This window comes from Eptesicus fuscus, chromosome 2 (assembly GCF_027574615.1).
Source record: "Eptesicus fuscus isolate TK198812 chromosome 2, DD_ASM_mEF_20220401, whole genome shotgun sequence".
Taxonomy (NCBI): domain Eukaryota; kingdom Metazoa; phylum Chordata; class Mammalia; order Chiroptera; family Vespertilionidae; genus Eptesicus; species Eptesicus fuscus.
In genome coordinates, this window is record NC_072474.1 from 109,565 (window position 1) to 127,415 (window position 17,851).

The 17,851-nt window shown below is 41.9% G+C and overlaps 1 protein-coding gene across 6 annotated transcripts in view; it reads right to left on the reverse strand.

Annotated features, from left to right (window-relative positions):
* The window catches only part of BBS4 (Bardet-Biedl syndrome 4), a 183,494-nt gene that overhangs the window by 35,372 nt on the left and 130,271 nt on the right, over positions 1-17,851 (reverse strand). For 5 of the 6 annotated variants that reach the window (XM_054725064.1, XM_054725061.1, XM_054725059.1 and 2 more), the window contains 3 exons: positions 6,373-6,442; positions 5,599-5,740; positions 4,317-4,518 (listed from right to left, as the gene is read on the reverse strand). In XM_054725064.1, coding sequence (XP_054581039.1) covers positions 4,317-4,518; positions 5,599-5,740; positions 6,373-6,442 — 414 coding nt within the window. Of the gene's footprint in view, positions 1-3,697; positions 3,903-4,316; positions 4,519-5,598; positions 5,741-6,372; positions 6,443-17,851 lie in introns of those variants that run through there. The other variant, XM_054725043.1, reaches the window with a different exon arrangement.

A 17,851-nucleotide genomic window follows, 5' to 3' on the forward strand; every position in this document is an offset into this window, starting at 1 on the left:
AATTTTTTGCTTGGAACAATCATATATATTTTTTAATTAAACCAAGATAGTGTTTTATATTCACCTTATTGTTTATATTTGTTATTTATGGGAGGATTGGTCCAACATGAGCTATTCTGCTATTATCAGATAATAATGATTCTTCCTTAAGAATATAATCATTATAATAATACACTCCAGATTTATACTGTCTTTGGTTATGCACAGTTTTATACTAATATTATTCATTAAAAAGGGCATTTTTCTCTTTTCTAGTCCATACTTCCACTTTCCTGCCAGAAATATGGCTCCCACTTTATCTGTAATTATGTACTTGGCCTCCTTTTCCTTTTCCTTTCTGTTAAATATTATGATGACATGAGCAATCCCAATACTAGAAATTAGAATAGCTGCTTTCTCACCAGAGTGAATGAAAAACTGCAAATCCATATGCCCAAAAAACTGAAGAGGTACAACCTAGTATTTATTTTTTAAGAAAATCTAAGATCAAATTAATGTAAAAAGCATGTGTTTCTTTACTGCTATCCCTAGAATGCAAGGTGCCATTATGTTCTTGCCCCAGAGAATATAGAAAAACTGAAGAGTCCTGCTCTTCACATTCTCTCAGTCTTTACTATGCTTCACTTAAAAGAAGTCTCCCCAAATGCTAAAATTTTCTCAGATTATTATAATGAATTCAATTCTGCCCTCTAGAAACCTCTCTTCCCTTTACTTTGATATAACAGCAGTCCAATCTCCACTTCTTTGGTCTTTAGCCCTTGGGTCTCTGTTGCTGCCATCAAGAGTGCATCACTAGCCGAAACCGGTTTGGCTCAGTGGATAGAGCGTCGGCCTGCGGACTCGGGGGTCCCAGGTTCAATTCCGGTCAAGGGCATGCACCTTGGTTGCGGGCACATCCCCAGTAGGGGGTGTGCAGGAGGCAGCTGATCGATGTTTCTCTCTCATCGATGTTTCTAGCTCTCTATCCCTCTCCCTTCCTCTCGGTAAAAAATCAATAAAGTATATTAAAAAAAAAAAAAAAGAGTGCATCACTAGTTCATCAAGAGTGCATCACTGCTTGAAGGTTAATGGTTAAGAGCAGTAGCTCTGCATTCTGACCTGGGTTCAAATTCTAATCCTTCCACTTACCTTGGAAAACTCATTTTGCCTCTCCCAGCCTCAGCTTCCTCCTTTATAAAATGAGGATAACAGCCCCTCTCTATTGAAGGGTTCAGGGAGACTGATCATTCCCTTCCTGAACTTCTCTTCCTTTGCCTTTCCTAACACCACTTACCTGGTTTTTCTCTTGTATCATCTGCTTCTCCTGTCTCCTTTGCAAGCTCTTTTTCTCCCTTTCAATATTGTTTTCATTTTTGATCCCCCATCATCTTATTTCTAGCTTTCCTTAGGTGATTCCTTTCAAATCTATGATTACAGCTGTCACCCAAACCCAATTACTTCTGAGTCTTTATCTTCAAGCCAGATTTAACACTTGAAATCTAACTCTACAAGTGTCTAATGGCTATCAGCATTTGGATGTCTCAAAGATAAGCATGTGTAGCAAAACTAGACTCAACACTTGACCCTATTCCCCCAATGTTCCTCTTTTCTGATTTGTGTAACTTTCCCCAGCAATGGGTATCCATCCTAGTTTGTTCTTATCTGCCACTTCCAACCAGTACCCGGTTTGTATTGATTTTACCTCCTAAATCTCCCTCATACCTCCTTCCTCCTCTCCATCTATCTTATTTTACACTCTCAGTATTTCTCATCACGACCTTTCAGTCAGAGGCACACTAGACTCCACACTAATACAGAAGTGAGCTCTCTGTTGCTCAAGGTAGAAATCTCAGTTCTGCTACATACCAGCTGCATGGTTAAGGGTATCACCTCTGTTACCTTACTATTTATTTCTGAGGTATGAAACTCAGCTGCTTTTTCAATGTCAAAACAGACCCAGTCATAAAGAAATCCAAAAAAACATAGTTTGGTCTGGCAATAGGTCAGTCCACCTTCAAATTATAGTGACTGTAGGGCACTTTACTGTAAGTACAACATGGGGACTGGCTCTGAATCAGATTGCTGACGTAGCACCTATTAGGTCTGTAGCAGAGGTTGTACAGGCACAAATAGGAACTTGGCATGAGGTTCTTTCTCCAATTTCAAACTTGGCTTACAAATAGGTCAGTGAAAAATCTGACCATGGGTTCTTTTAAAAGTTTTTATTGTGATCTCTCATTGTTATACCTGAATAACAACTTTCCCCAAAGGGATGATGACACACAATCTTTATTCTAAAAAGGACATATCGTTAACATATTGATAGCATCTCATCAGTGGTACCATTGATTGTCTTAAAATTCTTTGGTTAAGAAGTTCTTCTGCCCTGGCCAGGTAGCTCAGTTGGTAGAGCATAGTCCCAATACACCAAAGTTGCAGGTTTGATTCCCAGTCAGGGTACATACAAGAAACAACTAATGAATGCATAAATAAGTGGAACAACAAATCCATGTTTTGGTGTCTTTCTCTCTCTCTCTCTCTCTCTCTCTCTCTCTCTCAAAATCAATCAAAAAATAAAATTTTTTAAATAAAGTTCTTCCATTTTTTTAAATCCTTGGTGCTGATAACCAGAGCAGCCCTTCCCTCTTACTTCTTATCATACTGACATGATCTGACTCTATACTCTGACCTCTCCCAAGAATAAGATACAGGTACTGTTCTGGATTCCCTTGGGCAAGTGCAACTAGGATACTCAACATGCTCAGCTTCAATTTACAGAGCTTTTTTCATCTTTTTTTTTTCCTTTTAAATTAAGACTATTAGCCTTGGTTGGTTTGGCTCAATGGATAGATCGTGGGCCTGCAGACTGAAGAGTCCCAGGTTTGATTCCACCCAAGGGCACGTGCCTGGTTTGCGGGCTGGATCCCCAGTAGGGGGCGTGCAGGAGGCAGCCGATTGTCTCTCATCATTGATGTTTCTGTCTCTCCTCTCCCTTTCTCTCTGAAATCAATAAAATATATATTTTAAATTAAGACTATTAGAGCTAAATTATAAATGTAAGATTTATGTTTGCCTTGGGGTTGACATGCCCCACAACCTGAGGATCACCTCAGCTAAGCCAAGGCTTTGTGATGGCCAGGGTATGGAGCAAAGGTTTCCAACTTCCCTCCCACAGAGGAAGGGGTCAGTCAGCCAGGAGACAAAAGTTCTTTCAAGCCCAGCTGGTGCGGCTCAGTGGTTGAACGTCAACCCATGAACCAGGAGGTTATGGTTCAATTCCTGATCAGGGCACATCCTAGGTTTCAGGCTTGATCCCCAGTAGGGGGCATACAGGAGGCAGCTAATCAATGATTATCTCTCACCATTGATGTTTTTATCTCTCTCTGAAATCAGAAAAAATTAAAACATTTTTTAAATAAAAATTTTAAACATAAAAAAAATTTTTTTAAAGCAAATAGTCATGTACCCTGCTGGCTCTTGGAACTACATACCTAGAACCATAAGCCTTGCTCTCCATTCTTAAAGGATCTATCTGGCTGGCTTCTCATTTCCTGGGTGAGGTGATGGGGACCAATGGGGGACTGCAGAGGCCTCAGGCTCCACATGATCATCACAACACATGCTGTGTTCTGTGGTGCCCAGGGAACATGCTGGCCTCCACTCTACCTGTCATGTGACCTTTCTTAATCTGGCACATCATCACCAGAGAAACCCCTACTCTACGGTCATCCTATTCCTATTTTTCTCTTATTTGTGCTGCTGCTTCACTTGGACATGCTTCTACCTGGGCTCCAGCTCCAGAGGAAGAGATGGTGACTTGAATTCTTGTTCCAGAATTCCCAAAGAAATCATTATTTTCACTGTTAAACTTCAAGAAACCCCATGTTTTCTGGCATCACTGGGACTGTGGTATATCTTTGCAGCTGTGAAGTTAGACCATAACAAGAAATGAAGCAAACAGTCGAGTTTGCCTTCAATGACTCACTAAAAGAAATCTTTAATTATCTGCACCATGTCAACTTATGATAAGGCAGTGAGATTTGAAACAAGACTATATAATAGAAAGTACTGTAATATATTTCTAAACTTGAATATTGTAAAGACCCAGTGTGCTAACCATCCAAGTAAGCCTGCCAGTAACTGTTACCTAATAAACAACTTACTTTGAAGAAACTAGTGCCAATTTGGCCACCTTGAGACTTTTTCTCCCTTCCAAACAATATTCCATTGGACAGGGTCTGAGTCTGAAAAGGGTAGGCTCACTCAAAGCTTGTAACCTCTTGGCTGGTTCATGTGGCTATGCCCATGAGGCCTTCATGGCACTGTGTGTAGCCTACCTGAGGGTAGCTTGCCGTATGCAGCCGCGGAAGACATTGCCTGTCCTAGAGCTTGATTAGAGCCCAGAGGCTGCGGGAAACTGGCAGCTTTGCTAGTTGACGTCGTCCGTTGCTTTGATTTGGGGTCTTTAACTGATTTTGTCCAGACCAGTGCCTCCCCAACCTGGAGAGCAGCTCCCAACTTCTGCGCCATCTCCACCATCTTGTGCCCACATGTGAAGAAAAAAAGAATCAAGGTATGACTGGCAGAGACAAGCCTACCCACTGCCTAGGCCTTCTACCTGGGGCGTTATAGCTGAAATAGTGACTACTGGCACTAGCATTTGAGGGAGGAAATACTTATTACAAGGAAATATTTCTCAAACAGCATAAATCACAGACTGCCCTTAGTGAGGCAAGGAAGTTCATACAGGATCTCAAACCTAACAATTCAAGTTTGGTATGTTACTGAGTCTACAGGAGAAGTGGGAGGAAGCTACAACGAGATATGGGCCTCATCTCAGAGGGGTTGTATTATCAATAACAGGCTCAGTAAGCCTGAATTTCCTCTTACTATTTTCTTCTAGGAAAGTTTTTTTTTTCTTCCAGGCTGTCACTAATTGAATAATTCATGCTGCCAGGAACATCAAAGCCAAAATAGGCATGAGCTTATAACAGGTTATCTTTGGATTATTTGTGCTTGATCAAAAGTGTACTGACAGCTTGCTTATGGCTCCTTAGGAGCTAATAAAAGACATATCTCATGCCCTGGCCAGTGTGGCTCAGTTGGTTGAGTGTCGTCCTATATACCAAAAGGTTGTGGGTTCAAATCCCCGGTCAGGGCGTGTGCAGGAGGCAACCTATCAATGTCTCTCTTTCCTCTATGCACGCCCCCGCAACTTTGCCTCTTTCTCTAAAAGAAAAAAAAAAAGACACCTGGCCAGAATGGCTAGCAGTTGAGCATTGACCTATGAACCACGAGGTTACAGGTTCCATTCCTGATTGGAGCTCATGCCCAGGTTTCGGGATTGATCCCCATGTGGGGCATGCAGGAGGCAGCCAATCAATGATTCTCTCTCATCATTGATGTTTCTCTCTCTCTACTTCTTTCTTCCTCATTTATATCTATAATAATAAAAGCACAATATGCTAATTAGACCGGATGACCGTCCAGACAACTTCATGGACAAAGCCACAGCTATGAGGGCCGAGCCCCTTGCACAAATTTCGTGCATTGGGCCTCTAGTATTAATATAAATATTAACATATTTAATAAAAATATATTTTTTTAAAAAAGACATACCTCAGAGTCATATTCTAGAGAGCTACTGTCCTTGAGTAGGTTGACTTTCTTCTCCATCTCCTGATACTGGGTCAGGGCATCCCTCTTCTCACCCTGGTTGTATAGCAGCACAGCATAGTTCAGGTTGACTAAAGGGTTATACCTATGGCAAACAGACAGGGATTCTATGAAGCTTAGGCTTCTCAACCAATGGTCATTTAGAGATTCTCATTACACAAAAAACAAAACTGACTATAAGTAGAGATTTCTCCATTCTGTAGCAAGGTAAGAGGAACACACGTGCTATGTGTGGACTTGTGGGAAAGAATAAGGAATAACTGCCCACCAGCAAAGCAGGTATCAGGACCAAGTCTGACATCTCAGCCCTCAGCAGGGACCACCAGGGTGGGTTGAAGAAGTGATACCTACCCTGCTGCCTAGCCAATGCCAGTGGAATAAGCCTGGAGAGAGTCACCTTTATCTTAGATTACACTGAGCCCAGAGCTGCATCTGAGATTCCATCTAGCCCATGGCTACCAGCAGCCAAAGTCCACTGCCAGCTGTGACTTTCTCTGGCCTCCGAACTACTACACTTGGGGCTGGGAACACTTCCTTAGAACGTGGCAGTGTCAGCTCCCCTCGGGCTTAGTACCACATCCTCCCACACATGCCTTGTGCACAGAGGCCATGGGGAGCAAGCAACTGGACTGACTCAGGCAAAGCCAGTGGTCTGAGGCCACCTCTTGGCTTTGGAGTCTAGCGCTCCCCAACACCATTCCCCAAGGTGCAGCTTACTCATCCAGGCGGACTGCTTCGTCATAAGCTCTCTTGGCATTCTCTGTATCTTCCAGATTGGTCAAAGCCACTGAAACAAAGAAAGTGAGGACTGAGACTAGAAAGCCCCGCTTAGAAAGCAGAAGGAATGTTTCAAGACCAGAGTGCATTCTGTACCCACAACTTAACTGCTCCTTTGCCTCCTCAGCTCCTAGCACCACCATCTACTCATTCAGCTTAGTTACCTGGTGTCATCTTCAACAGTTCCCTTTCTGCAGTCAATCAGTTGCCAAGTTATCTGAACACCATTTGCAGTTTCTTTTCTGACACTGCCCAAGTTGTTTCAGGCTGTGGCAATGTCCTTATCTGCATCCATCCACTTGTCACAATACTTCCAGGTTTCTCAACAACTTTCAAACAAATCTGAACATGTCACTATGCTGCTTAAGAATCCTCACTGGACTAGGAAAAATGGCAGCGGAATAGACAGACGGGTCCTGAGGCTTGCCCCGGAGCAGAAAGAAAGAACAGTTGAGGCTCGCACAGGGAGTGTTTGTTGGCAAGCTAAGGGACAGCTAAACTCCAGGAGAAGGAGGGGGACTGCTGGATGGGGTTCCCCTGACCTGGCAGCCCCACTGCAGCTGGGTCCCTTCCCGGAGCTGCTGGCTTGGACGCAAAAGCTGCGCCATCATAAAAGGGAAAGAGGATTTTATCGGAAGCCTGAAAATCCACAACTGCGGTGATCACCAAACAGCTGTGACCCCAGAGCACCGGTCCCCAATCGGTACAAACACACAGATTCAAGGGAGATCTTCACTCCACCACGAAAAGGTCAGATTTCGCCAGGGACAGGATGAGGTCTCTGGTCCCGGCGGGAGAGAGAAACGCACGCTTTGCGGGAGCTGGAGGACCAGGAAAGTCTATGCCTAGAAAAATCTGTGGCTGTTGGGGCTGGCGTGATCCATGAATGTGGAAGGGGATCCTCAGAGCTGCTAACAGAAGGGATCTCTAAAAAGCAACCCATTTTGATCTGACGAGGAGGGTCAGACTGAGAATTTCAAAGGTGTGCAGGCTGCTTAGTCTTGCACGTAGACCCACTGTCCACACACTTGGGCTTTCCGATTCTGATTACTAAGCCCAATACATAAGATAACCCAGTTGGGGATTCCCTGGGAGACTGCAGGGGGAAGTTGTTTTTCTGGAACGTGGGGATCGGAGCTAAGAGTGACCATCACAGAGCCAGCTCTGAGGCAGCCCACCTCGATAAACCAGTACTGAGTGCCACAGGGAAAGAAGGCTAGAGAGAACCGGAAGTCGATCCAGAAACACTGCCACCCAGGGGCTGAATCACAAATTGACTCTGTGTAATAAAAAATAAATGAATACGAGAAATTAAGACACCGCCTGCTTAAAAATCAGGACTGGCTTACAACACTGAGGAGCAGTGGAACGCAGGGAACTGCAATACTGTCCTGACTGAGAAACAGGCAGCCAAACAGAACAATAGAGGAAGTGAATGACCTTCACTACTGCACATTTTATTTTTTTTTTCCTTTTTTGCATCTTTTACTTAAGAAACTAAATTTTTTTCTTTTTTCCTCACTTGATTTTACCTTTTTAATTATTATATTATTATTTCAATCAGTATTATTACTACTACTAGAGGCCCGGTGCACAAAATTCGTGCACGGTGGGGAGTTGTCCCTCAGACCAGCCTGCACCCTCTCCAATCTGGGAGCCCTTGAGGAATGTCCGACTGCCCATTTAGGCTCGATCCCACCTAAACGGGCAGTCAGACATCCCTCTCACAATCCAGGACTGCTGGGGATCAGGCCTAAATGGGCAGTCGGACATCCCTCTCACAATACAGGACTGCTGGCTCCCAAATGCTCGCCTGCCTGCCTTCCTGATTGCCCCTAACCGCTTCTGCCTGCCAGCCTGATCACCCCCTAACCACTCGCCTGCCAGCCTGATTGATGCCTAAATGCTACCCTGCCAGCCTGTTTGCCCCTAACTGCCCTCCCCTGCAGGCCTGGTCCCCCCTAACTGCCCTCCCCTGCAGGCCTGGTCCCCCGCAACTGCTCTCCCCTGCAGGCCTGAGTCCCCCCCAAATGCCCTTCCCTGCAGGCCCAGTCACCCCCACCTTCCCTCCTCTGCCGGCCTGGTCACCCCTAACTGCCCTCCCCTGCAGGCTTGATCACTCCCAACTGCCCTCCCTTGCAGTCCTGGTCCCTCCCAAAAGCCCTCCCCTACTGGCCTTATCGCCCACAACTGCCCTCCCTTGAATGCCTGGTCCCTCACAACTGCCCTCCCCAGCTGGCTATCTTGTAGTGGCCATCTTGTGTCCACATGGGGGCAGGATCTTTGACCACACGGGGGCAGCCATCTTGTGTGTTGGAGTGATGGTCAATCTGCATATTACTCTTTTATTAGATAGCATAGAGGCCTGGTGCTTGGGTGGGGGCCGGCTGGTTTGCCCTGAAGGGTGTCCCAGATCAGGGTGGGGGTTCCCTTGGGGTGTGGAGGGGCCTGTGGTGGTTTGCAGGCCAGCCACATCCCCCAGCAACTCAAGCGGAGGCCCTGGTATCTGGGATTTTATTTATCTTCTACAATTGAAACTTTGTAGCCTGGAGCAAAGCCAAGCCTCCTGCTTGCTCTGTGATGGCAGCCATTTCTTTTGGAATTTATCTGTCTTCTATAATTGAAACTTTGTAGCCTTAAGCAGAGGCCTGGGCTGGCCAGGGTGTGCAGAAAGCTTGGCTTCCTCCATCACCGGGGAAACCCAAGCCTCCCTCATGCTCTCCATGGCCACAGCCATCTTGGGTGGGGTTAATTTGCATAATCACTCCTGATTGGCTAGTGGGCGTGGCTGGTGGGTGTAGCGGAGTGGTTAATTTGCATATTGTTTTTTTATTACATAGGATTATTTTACCTTTTTTTCTTTTTTATTAAAGTGTCATTTTATTTTCTCTTTATTTTACCTTGTGATCAGTGTTCTACATCCTATTTTCATCTTTCCTTCAGCATCGTTTTATCCTATCTCAACGCTAACTTTATGCCATCACTCTCTTCCTAACCTTTCCCCTTTTGGTGTCCTGTTTATCTTAACTCTTTCCTGCTTTAGATTTTCCCTATTCTTTCTGTTTATCCCCTGCTAAAATTTCACATTACTTATATACCTAACTTCCAATCCCCTGCTCCAAGTCCATGCACACCTCTCTCTTCGCTGTCTTAACTATTCAACAATTGTTTTTCTCTGTCCTTTTGTTGTTGTTTGCTTAAATGTTCATCATACCAAATTTTTATGCTTCTTTGTGAAACTGTTTTGCTTATTCTATTTTTGTTTGGTTTTTTTGTTTGCTTTGTTTTTGCTAGTTTTTTACATCTGTTTTCCCTCGCCTCGCTTAATATTACTTGGTGTTGTAGTTTGTATTAATTTCCAGGTACTTGTTGCTGGCATTTGCTGGGTTAGTGGTTGTTCTACTGGAGTCTTCTCCCCATATATAGGTGGTTCCCCTTTTCTCTCTTAGTCTTGTTCTTGTCTCTCTTACTTTTTTTTTCTCTTTTCCCAATTTCATTTTGACACTCTTTTTTTCTTTCTTTTTACTCTTCTTCTTTCTCTTTTATCCCCTAATTTGCCTTGCTCTGGAGGTCACCTTTATCGGAGGTTATTAACATCGTGAATACATTTCTGTTCAGTGCCTTGTGTGTTGTACCTGGTGTGTTGTATTTTGAACCTTTAAATCAACACACAAGAGAGAGAGTTACGTAACCAGAAATCCTGAGAAGAGAAACCATGGGGAGACAAAGAAACAGCCCGCACATGAAAGAAAAGCAGGCATCACCAGAAAAGGAAGTAAACGAAATAGAGGCAACAAACCTGTTAGAGAAAGAATTCAGAGAAATTGTCATAAGGTGGCTGAAAAGAATGGAAGACAAATTCGACAATATAAGTAAGAACCAAGAGTAAATGAAGAAGAACCAAGAAGAAATAAAAAATGACATCACTGCTGTAAAGAACTCAATAGAAAGCATCAAGAGTAGACTAGAAGAAGCAGAAGACCGCATCAGTGAGCTAGAAGACAAGATGGAAAAAAATACCCAAGTAGAGCATCTTCTAGAAAAAAAAAATTAAAAAGCAGGAGAAGAGCCTAAGGGAACTTTGGGAAAACACAAAACAAAACAACATCCGCATAATAGGGGTTCCAGAAGGAAAGGAAACTGAGCAAGGAATAGAAAACCTGTTTGAAGAAATAATGACAGAAAACTTCCCTGATATAAGGAAGGAAAAAACCACACAAATCCAAGAAGCTCACAGAGTCCCAAGCAAAATGAACCCTGCCAAGGCACAATATAATTAAACTGGCTAACAATGACAAAGTAAGAATCTTAAAAGCAGCCAGAGAGACAGAAAGTTACATACAAAGGAACCCCCATCAGACTAGCAACTGATTTCTCAACAGAAACTCATCAGGCCAGAAGGAAATGGAATGAAATATACAAAGTCATGCAAAGGAAGGGTCTGAATCCAAGAATACTATACCCAGCAAGGCTATCAATCAAAATTGAAGGTGAAATCAGGAGCTTCACAGACAAAAAAGGACTAAGGGAATTTATTACCACCAAACCAGCAATGCAAGAAATGCTAAAGGGTCTGCTGTAAAAAAAAGAAATAGGAAGCAAAGAAAGAACACAGGGGTAAAGAATAAAAATGGCGACAAATAAGTACCTATCAATAATAACTGTAAATGTAAATGGATTAAGTGCCCCAATCAAAAGACATAGGGTAACGGATTGGATAAGAAAATAAGACCCATATATCTGCTGTTTACAAGAAATCCACCTCAGAAAAAAAGACACATACAGACTGAGGGTGAAGGGAGGGAAAAAGGTTTTCCAGGCAAATGGAAATGAAAAAAAAGCTGGGGTAGCAATACTTATTTCTGACAAATTAGATCTCAAAGTGAAAGACATAACAAGAGATAAGGAAGGCCACTTCATAATACTAAAGGGAGCAATCCAACAAGAAGAAATAACTCTGGTAAACATATATGCACCCAATACAGGAGCACCCAAATACATTAAAAAAAAACTCCTGGAGGATATCAAGGGAGAGATTAACAGCAACAAAATCATAGTGGGAGACTCTAATACCCCACTATCACCATTGGACAAATCCTCAATCAGCCGAGACCGGTTTGGCTCAGTGGATAGAGCGTCGGCCTGCGGACTCAAGGGTCCCAGGTTTGATTCCGGTCAGGGGCATGTACCTTGGTGGGGGGTGTGCAGGAGGCAGCTAATCGATGTTTCTCTCTCATCAATGTTTCTAGCTCTCTATCCCTCTCTCTTCCTCTCTGTAAAAAATCAATAAAAAATATATATGTAAACAGACAATCAGCAAAGAAACATCAATCCTAAATGATTCACTAGACCAGATGGAATTAATTGACATCTTTAGAACATTTCACCCCAAAGCCACAGAATATACATTCTTCTCAGGTGCACATGGGTCATTTTCAAAGATAAATCATATGTTGGGACATAGGCAAAGTCTCTTCAAATTCAAGAAGATAGAAATCATGTCAAGCATCTTTTCAGACCACAGTGGAATAAAACTGGAAATCAACTACAATAAAAACAATCCAAAGAAATCAAACACATGGAGACTAAACAGCATGCTATTAGACAATGACTGGGTTACCAGAGAGATCAAGGAAGAAATAAAAAAATATCATGGCAACAAATGACAATGAAAACACAACAATCCAAAATCTATGGGACACAGTGAAAGCAGTCTTGAGAGGGAAGTTCATAGCTCTACAAGCCTACTGCAAAAACAAGAAACAATGGTAATAAATTACCTAACCCTACAACTCAAAGAGTTAGAAAAACAGCAACTAGAAAAGCCCAGTGTAAGCAGAAGGAAGGAAATAATAAAGATCAGAGCGGAGATAAACGACACAGAGACCAAAGAAACAATACAAAAGAATAACAAAACCAAGAGCTGGTTCTTTGAAAGGATAAACAAGACTGATGAACCTCTAGCCGGGCTCACCAAGAAGCAAAGAGAGAGGACCCAAATAAACAAAATCAGAAATGAAAGAGGTGAAATAACAACAGACCCCGCCAAAATACAAAGGATTGTTAAAAAATACTATGAACAACTCTATTCCAACAAACTGGACAACCTGGAGGAAATGGACAGATTCCTAAAAAAATATAACCTTCCAAAATTCAATCAGAAAGAATCTAAACAGCTCAATACGCCAATAACTATAGACGAAACTGAAGCAGTCATCAAAAAGCTTCCGGCAAACAAAAGCCTGGGGCCAGACGGCTTCACAGGAGAGTTTTACCAAACATTCAAGGAAGAACTAAAACCTATCCTCCTCAGACTATTCCAAAAAATTCAAGAGGAAGGAACACTTCCAAGCTCCTTCTATGAAGCCAGCATCACCCTAATACCAAAACCAGATAAAGACAACACAATGAAAGAGAATTACAGACCAATATCCCTAATGAACAGAGATGCCAAAATCCTCAACAAAATTCTAGCAAATCGGCTCCAGCAGTACATCAGAAAAATCATACACCATGACCAAGTAGGATTTATCCCAGGAATGGAAGGATGGTGCAATATCCACAAATCCATAAATGTGATACATCACATAAACAAATTGAGGGATAAAAATCACATAGTCATATCAATTGATGCAGAAAAAGCATTTGACAAAATCCAACACCCTTTCTTGATAAAAACTCTCAACAAGGTGGGAACAGAAGGATCATACCTCAACATAATAAAAGCTATATATGTTAAACTCACAGCAAACATCATACTCAATGGGCAAAAACTAAAACCATTTCCCCTAAGAACAGGAACAAGACAGGGATGCCCACTCTCGCCACTCTTGTTTGACATAGCGCTGGAAATACTAGCCATTGCAATTAGACAAGAAGAAGAAATAAAAGACATCCAAATTGGAAAAGAATAAGTAAAGCTGTCCTTATTTGCAGATGACATGATATTGTACATAAAAAACACAAAAGACTCCATCAAAAAACTAATAGACTTACTAAATGAATTCGACAATGTAGCAGGATACAAAATTAACGCCAAAAAATCTATGGCCTTTCTATACACCAATAGTGAACTTACAGAAAGAGAGACTAAAAAAGCAATCCCATTTACCATCACAACAAAAAAAATTAAGATATCTAGCAATAAACTTAACTCAGAAGGTAAAAGACCTATACGCACAAAACTACAGGACACTGAAAAAAGAGATAGAGGGAGACGTAAACAGATGGAAGAACATACCACATTCATGGATTGGTAGAATCTACATCATTAAAATTTACATACCACCCAAAGCAATATATAGATTCAATGCACTCCCCATTAAAATACCAATGGCATATTTCACAGACCTAGAAAGAACTCTCCAAAAATTCATCTGGAATGAAAAAAAGAGCCCAAATAGCCACAGCAATCCTGAGAAAGAAGAACAAAGTAGGTGGGATCTCAATACCAGATTTCAAGCTGTATTACAAAGCCACTGTTCTCAAAACAGCCTGGTACTGGCACAAGAACAGACATATTGATCAATGGAACAGAATAGAGAATCCAGATATCGACCCAAACTACTATGCTCAATTAATATTTGACAAAGGAGGCATGAACATACAATGGAGTCAAGACAGTCTCTTCAATAAGTGGTGTTAGGAAAATTGTACATACATGCAAAAAAACTGAAACTAGATCACCAACTTACACCATACACAAAAATAAACTCAAAATGGATACAGGACTTAAACATAAGATGGGAAAACATAAAAATACTAGAGGAATCCACAGGCAACAAAATCTCAGACATATGCCGGAAGTACTTCTTCACTGATACTACCCCTAGGGCAATGGAAGCTAAAGAGAAAATAAACAAATGGGACTACATCAAAACAAAAAGCTTTTGCACAGCAAAAGAAACCATCAACAAAACAACAAGAAAACCCACTGTATGGGAGAACATATTTGCAAATGTTATCACTGATAAAGTTTAAATCTCCAACATCTACAGGCAGCTTATACAACTTAATAAAAGGAAGATAAATGATCCAATGAAAAAATGGGCAACAGACCTAAATAGAATATTTTCTAAAGAAGACAGAAGGAAGGCCAAGAGACACATGAAAACATGCCCAAAGTCACTAATTATCCGAGAGATGCAAATCAGAATGACAATGCGGTACCCTCTCACAGCTGTCAGAATGGCTATCATCAACAAATCAACAAACGACAAGTGTTGGCGAGGATGCGGAGAAAAAGGAACCCTCGTATTGAGATCCCACCTACTTTATTCTTCTTTCTGAGGATTGCTGAGGCTAGTCGGGGTCTTTTTTTATTCCAGATGAATTTTTGGAGAGTTCTTTCTAGGTCTGTGAAATATGCTGTTGGTATTTTGATGGGGAGTGCATTGAATCTGTAGATTGCTTTGGGTAGTATGGACATTTTAATGATGTTGATTCTACCAATCCAGGAACATGGTATGTTCTTCCATCTGTCTACGTCTTCCTCTATCTCTTTTTTCAGTGTCCTGTAGTTTTCTGCGTATAGGTCTTTTACCTCCTTAGTTAAGTTTATTCCTAGGTATCTTAATTTTTTTGGTGCGATGGTAAATGGGATTGCTTTTTTAGTCTCTCTTTCTGTAAGTTCATTATTGGTGTATAGAAAAGCCATAGATTTCTTGGCGTTAATTTTGTATCCCGCTACATTGCCGAATTCATTTATTAAGTCTATTAGTTTTTTACAAAGCCACTGTTCTCAAAACAGCCTGGTACTGGCACAAGAACAGACATATTGATCAATGGAACAGAATAGAGAACCCAGATATCGACCCAAACCACTATGCTCAATTAATATTTGACAAAGGAGGCAAGAACATACAATGGAGTCAAGACAGTCTCTTCAATAAATGGTGTTGGGAAAACTGGACAGATACATGCAAAAAAATGAAACTAGATCACCAACTTACACCATACACAAAAATAAACTCAAAATGGATACAGGACTTAAACATAAGACGGGAAACCATAAAAATACTAGAGGAATCCACAGGCAACAAAATATCAGACATATGCCACAAGAACTTCTTCACTGACACTGCCCCTAGGGCAATGGAAGCTAAAGAGAAAATTAACAAATGGGACTACATCAAAATAAAAAGCTTTTTTACAGCAAAAGAAACCATCAACAAAACAACAAGAAAGCCCACTGCATGGGAAAACATATTTGCAAATGCTATCACTGATAAAGGTTTAATCTCCAACATCTACAGGCAGCTTATGCAACTTAATAAGAGGAAGATAAATGATCCAATAAAAAAATGGGCAACAGACCTAAACAGAATATTTTCAAAAGAAGACAGAAGAAAGGCCAAGAGACACATGAAAACATGTTCAAAGTCACTTATTATCCGAGAGATGCAAATCAAAACAACAATGAGGTACCATCTCACACCTGTCAGAATGGCTATCATCAACAAATCAACAAACAACAAGTGTTGGCGAGGATGCGGAGAAAAAGGAACCCTCGTGCACTGCTGGTGGGAATGCAGACTGGTGCAGCCACTGTGGAGAACAGTATGGAGTTTCCTCAAAAAACTGAAAATGGAACTCCCATTTGACCCAGTAATCCCACTCCTGGGAATATATCCGAAGAAACTAGAAACACCAATCAGAAAGGATATATGCACCACTATGTTCATAGCAGCACAATTTACAATAGCTAAGATTTGGAAACAGCCTAGGTGCCCATCAACAGATGACTGGATCGGAAAACTGTGGTACATCTACACAATGGAATACTATGCTGCCATAAAAAAGAAGGAATTCTCATCATTTGCAGCAACCTGGATGGAATTGGAGAACATTATGCTAAGTGAAATAAGCCAGTCAATGAAAGAACAATACCACATGATCTCACTCATTTAGGGATAGTAAAGAACATTATAAAGTGGTGAACAAAAAGATTGATACAGAGACAGTAAAGCATCAAACAGACTTTCAAATTACAGGGGGAAAGTTTGGGAAAGGTGGGGAAGTTTTGAAATCAAACGAAGGACTTGTATGCATGCATATAAGCATAAACAATGGACGCAAAACTCTGGGGGAGGAGGGCATGTGTGGGTGTGGGGTGGGGGGGTAATAGTAAGATATGTACACATATAATACCTCAATAAAAATATAAAAAATATATAAAAAAAAGAAAAAAAAGAAAAAGGAACCCTCGTGCACTGCTGGTGGGAACGCAGACTAGTGCAGCCACTGTGGAGAACAGTATGGAGTTTCCTCAAAAAACTGAAAATGGAACTCCCATTTGACCCAGTGATCCCACTCCTAGGAACATATCCTAAGAAACTAGAAACACCAATCAGAAAGGATATATGCACCCCTATGTTCATAGCATCACAATTTACAATAGCTAAGTTGTAGAAACAGCCTAGGTGCCCGTCAGCAGATGAGTGGATCAGAAAACTGTGGTACATCTACACAATGGAATACTATGCTGCCATAAAAAAGAAGGAATTCTTACCATGTGCAGCAACCTGGATGGAATTAGAGAACATTATGCTGAGTGAAATAAGCCAGTCAATGAAAGAAAAATGCCACATGATCTCACTCATTTATGGATAATAAAGAAAATTATAAGCTGTTGAACAAAAAGATAGATACAGAGACAGTAAAGCATCAAACAGACTGTCAAATTATTACAGCAGGAAGGTTAGGGAGAGGTTGGGGAGATAAGAGATCAACTGAAGGACTTGTATGCATGCATATAAGAAAGAATAACCAACTGATACAAAACATTGGGGTGTGAGGGCATGTATGGGAGTGGGGTGGGGGGGCCAATGGTAAGATATGTTCACATATAATACCTTAATAAAAAAATGAAGTAAAAAAAAAAAGTAAAAAAAAAAAATGAAGTAAAACTAAAAAAGAATCCTCACTGGCCCTCCATCACCCATAATCCTGATCTTTAAAATTTGTTCAGCACCAGGACACTCTCACTTTTTAAACCAGTATTTTCTGGAAGCCTCAAGTATCTATACTAATAAAAGGGTAATATGCAAACTGGTCGGAACACTGTCACAGTAACAACCGATCAGCAGGCTGTGTGCGCAGAAGGCACAGGTGGGCGGGGACTTGCAGCGTTGGGGACATGATGGCAGCAGGGACGGGGCGGGGGAGACAGGCCTGGTAGAGGGCGGCCTATACGCCCCCACATGGCGGTGGTGGCTGTGAGCGCTCCCGATGGCCGCTGCCACTTGCCCAGAGGATCACAGATTCCTTCTGCCAAGCAGCAGCAGAGCCGCTCTGCTGGGAAACCTCCGCACTGGCAGCGAAGGCAGGCGAGGGAAATTCCGAGCTTCACAGCTAAGAGCTCCTGGCCTGGCCACACCCCACCTTGGCCTTCAGCACAGTGGGTCAGGGGTTCTGAGAA